Source organism: Formica exsecta, unplaced genomic scaffold (assembly GCF_003651465.1).
Source record: "Formica exsecta isolate Colony F162 unplaced genomic scaffold, ASM365146v1 scaffold28, whole genome shotgun sequence".
Taxonomy (NCBI): Eukaryota; Metazoa; Arthropoda; class Insecta; order Hymenoptera; family Formicidae; genus Formica; species Formica exsecta.
Window position 1 is genome coordinate 430,312 of NW_021850063.1, and position 5,124 is coordinate 435,435.

A 5,124-nucleotide genomic window follows, 5' to 3' on the forward strand; every position below is an offset into this window, starting at 1 on the left:
AAATAAATTTTAAACCTTTCTTTTTATTGATTAAGATCCTTCGGGATATTCTATTGTTAAGATATCGATATAGGGTCAAAATGACCCATATGTGTGACCTGTAAGAGTTAATCTAGATATTCTCACGTACTTGGGTAAGTTGCCATTCGACGTAGATTTACTATAATCCTCTTTACGAATTGAATAATACCGACAAATGTATATCGAACGCAAGAGTTTTAACAAGCGTTGAAAGGCTCGATGTACGATAATTGCATCGACCAATCACCGACACATGTATCTTCATTAGTGCACAGTCCGTCGATCTCACAATCGCCTGTAATTAATTTACGGCCAATGCTTGTAACGAACCAGAGCAATGCGGGCGAACCGGTTTACTGTAACAACTGGATTGGCGGCAAAAGCTTGCAAATCGTGATGATGTGATCGAAGATGCCGTCCAGGATCACCGCCACGAAATTATACAGCATGTCCTTCGAAAATTTCTCTTAAATGATATTAGCTATTATTATGTGTGTCCAAACAATCTTTAAATTATATATAACTTTATAATTGTCTCACAGATTTAGTTATATTATTATTTTTTTTATATATAAGCAATACTAAGACATATGTAGATATATTTCCTAACATATAGATTTTATAAACAATATTATATATATTTACTAAGCATTTTTAAAATTATATAATTTATGTTATTAATACTTCTTTACAATTAACGTTTAATTATCCATTTTATTTTATATATAAACAACACGATAAGAAACTAGATTTCTATTGAAACAAGTTACACTTCTCGTTTATTTTACAACATCGCTTTTCAAAATAAGAGAGAAGTCGAGGAAAAGAATATATATAATATATACAATGAAAACTATTAGAGAAAAAAAAAAACACTTTGAAAATTTAAAACACGATTGAAATATTGCGTTGAATAACGATTAATGTTTGCGTTGTTGGCAGGTGTTCAGCAAATCCTTCTTTTACACGATGGTTTTGATGGCCACGAACGAAGAGTAAGGATCAGCAGTAGCACTGGAGCCGATGCAGCGCGGACTCTACTTCACAGAGAATATGCTAGTCAATCCGTTAGTCCGAAAATATCATGCACAGGGGGATCAAAGGGGGTCTCGCCTCAAAGTCGTGGAGCACTTTTAAGATCGCATAAAAGACGGATGAAGCGCCTCAAGGGGACCCCGTGATGAAGGCCACGAGTTACGAGATACGCGGTGAGATGGAATACGCGGATAAGAGGGGAATGGAAGATAAGAGAGAAGTCGAGGAAAAGAATATATATAATATATACAATGAAAACTATTAGAGAAAAAAAAAACACTTTGAAAATTTAAAACACGATTGAAATATTGCGTTGAATAACGATTAATGTTTGCGTTGTTGGCAGGTGTTCAGCAAATCCTTCTTTTACACGATGGTTTTGATGGCCACGAACGAAGAGTAAGGATCAGCAGTAGCACTGGAGCCGATGCAGCGCGGACTCTACTTCACAGAGAATATGCTAGTCAATCCGTTAGTCCGAAAATATCATGCACAGGGGGATCAAAGGGGGTCTCGCCTCAAAGTCGTGGAGCACTTTTAAGATCGCATAAAAGACGGATGAAGCGCCTCAAGGGGACCCCGTGATGAAGGCCACGAGTTACGAGATACGCGGTGAGATGGAATACGCGGATAAGAGGGGAATGGAAGTTGCGAAATCCCTCCGAATCTTGAAAGAACCTTTTTCACCGGTTGTACACGCGTTCTCTATTAAATACGAGACGTTCCTTTCTTCAGAGCAAATGCACAGACAAATCGTCCTCTGATTAATTCTCCGCCGATAAGACCCGCGTTAAGTCACATGCGCGCGCGGTCGCCACCCTCGTGCAACACGGTAACCCAGTAACTCCGTTAAACACCGAGACATGCCCTCGTCGTACAATACGGTAGTGTAATCAACGATACCGCAACCAGCGACGATTTGTCCTTGTCTGTCTACCGAGAGTTTATTCTGTTAAATTACAGGGTGATCCGTAAGTCGCGGTTTGTATTTTGCAACATAGTAGTGAAATTGAGGGTGAGCGCTCTTGAGATAACTCCGTTTTCAAGGCGTTTTTTATTTTCTGATTAGGATATTTATCGGTATAAAATATTTAAAATTTTTAATTTTTGAATCCTTAAATTTGCTTAGGTTCTCTCACGTACTTGGATCCTAAAATTTAATTGTTTTTTAATTTCTTCAATTTGTAGATTTTTATATTTTTATATTTTTATTTATAGATCTTAGTATCTTAATGGAAGAGTCTTAGAGTTCTTTAAAATCCTTTATTTTTAGACTCACGAAATTTTAAGCTCTCAAGTACATAGATTCTCAATCTTGACATACTTAAGCTCCAGCAAGCATTTAAATCTCTCAATTCTCGCGCTCACAAATCCTTCATCTCTTCGACAAACAACAAGCTCAGTATAGCAAACACTTCATTCAAAATCCTAATCGGAGTATCACCATCGGCCGACCTTTAATGAAACGTCTTGTACACATAATTCACCGGCGATTCGCGGTGCTCTCTTTTCCCCGGGCTGGTGTCGTCGGGGGCAATAAGTCGGGTAACGTCCGGACGAAATGGCACGATGAGGCCGCAACACTCACTCACCAACTCGCTCGCTCACTCACTCACTTCTGGTGGGGTAAAACCACGAAGCGAGATGGTCTCGGGAGCGACTCGAGGGTATTTTCATCGTGGCAGTGCAACACGTGCAGTCAGTGCACCAATTCGCTTCGATCCCTCACGTCTCGCGCTGTGGCCAAATCTGTGGCGGCAATTGGTCCAGCTAGGAAGATGTGAATCGCTTCATGTGATTGTTTCCGTGCTTATATCTTATTGTCAATTTCCGTTCGACGATTGTCGGCGAGGATCTTTCATCTTGGTGCGAACGCGCCTCGTCGATGGAGATCATCAGCAAGATGCAGGCAGCTGGATGACGCCACTCGTTGTTGTCTGCGGAATGGCAATATGGCGAATATCAAGGTGGCCGTGCGCGTGAGACCGATATCTGCTAGGTAAGTACTATTTTTAATAAGATATTTTATTTTTATTTTTAATATCTAAATTCATTGTTAAGTAATAAATTCAAAGATTGCAATTATTCAGGAAATAACAATTTTTCAAGATCTGAAAATAGTATGTCTCTGAAGATAATATGTTGTTTCTGCATATTGTCTAAAAAATGGTATCATGAATAGTACAATTTCTATTGTTTTCATATAAACTATAGTTTTACATTTTTATACGTATTTTATTTTCGTACAAGAAAAGTAAATAGATGAGATCGTTAATAGTTCGGAATAATTACGTGATTCTATGAATAGAATATTAATTTTGCATAATACGCCTGCTTGAAAATGTGGATAAAAATATGAAGACAGAGTAACAGAGTATAATAATTATCGATGTGTTTTTCAGTCAAGATATATTTCGTGCTGTGCGTGTCGCTAATGAGGCTGCAAATGGTTTGGAAAAGTTATTAAAGTTTGGTCTCTTCGAAAATCGTGTTATTTTTAAGACATACTATCATCACTACATTATGCTTTAGACAAAAATCTTATAAATAAATTAATTTTAACTATGTAAAAACTTAATATTTTGATATAAATAATATATAAAATAATTATATCATCCTTTTGCAAACGCATTCTCATATTTAAAAATAAATCAATTAGTTTTATTTATAACTTGACATATTAAAATCATCAGATTGTACTCTCTTCGTTTATGCTTTCGCACGAATTTCGAGATATATAATAGTAATGTGGGTCAAGGTTTGTAGCTTCCTTCGCAATATTTTGCTATATTTGTACCCAGTGTAAGCATAAAATATTTTAAAAAAGATGATAATTAATTTGGTATTATTTTCAAACATTGAAACATTGGTGCGCGAATCGTTGTAGTAAATTATATTATAGCATAGGAATTGTTAAAATACAATAAGAATGATAAAACTTTCTTCCAACAAATTCCAGCAATAGTCAAGATTTATAGTTTTGTTTTGCAAAATTTTGCGTTTGTTTCTTTTACGACTCACTTATACGTGTCTGAAGAATTACAAAAAAATCGTAAAAGAAATGTTTTTTAAAATTGTACAGGAAGTACTCAGACGCGTTTTGTATTGTATAAGCTTTTAATTTTATATATTTTTCTCTATCTTTATTATATCTTAAAAATGAAAAATTTTGTCGATTCTTTTATGCCTAGTTTTTCAGATTCGTAAATCCATGCGTGTATCAAAACTTCTAAATGTGTTTCTTGTATCTTTTCTTGTCCCAAAATTTTTACACCTTCGAATTTTCAATTTACGCGCTTGTGCGCAGTTGCTCGATGCAAGCACTTAAGAACTTGTTGCTATACTTAGACTACTAGGGTGGCGGCAAAAAGACGACCGGGCGCGTCCGTCCGCAGGCGGTAAAGGCGACCGGAGCGGAATCACCGGAAGCGCAGATGAAAGCGATCGGGCGTCGAGAACTTGAGGACCTTCTGGGAAGCTTTCTGTCGCGAATTATTACGCGCTTATTCACGGTACAAATCGTAATTAAAGCGTGATTAATTGCGTTGGTGCGCCCGGTCACGTTGCATTAGCCGAATAATTTAGGAGTGCTTAATTGTGAAAGCTCTTCCGGAAAAATTTTGTCGATTCTTTTATGCCTAGTTTTTCAGATTCGTCCATGCAAATCTATGCGTGTATCAAAACTTCTAAATGTGTTTCTTGTATCTTTTCTTGTCCCGAAATTTTTACACCTTCGAATTTTCAATTTACGCGCTTGTGCGCAGTTGCTCGATGCAAGCACTTAAGAACTTGTTGCTATACTTAGACTACTAGGGTGGCGGCAAAAAGACGACCGGGCGCGTCCGTCCGCAGGCGGTAAAGGCGACCGGAGCGGAATCACCGGAAGCGCAGATGAAAGCGATCGGGCGTCGAGAACTTGAGGACCTTCTGGGAAGCTTTCTGTCGCGAATTATTACGCGCTTATTCACGGTACAAATCGTAATTAAGGCGTGATTAATTGCGTTGGTGCGCCCGGTCACGTTGCATTAGCCGAATAATTTAGGAGTGCTTAATTGTGAAAGCTCTTCC

The 5,124-nt window shown here is 37.6% G+C and overlaps 1 protein-coding gene across 1 annotated transcript in view; it reads left to right on the top strand.

Moving 5' to 3' along the window:
• Nucleotides 1-3,008: 3,008 nt before the first annotated feature.
• LOC115237161 overlaps nucleotides 3,009-5,124 on the top strand; it is a 35,793-nt gene continuing 33,677 nt past the window's right edge. The window contains exon 1 of the mRNA XM_029810047.1: nucleotides 3,009-3,055. Within this exon, the coding sequence (XP_029665907.1) occupies nucleotides 3,009-3,055 (47 nt within the window). The remainder of the gene's footprint in view (nucleotides 3,056-5,124) is intronic.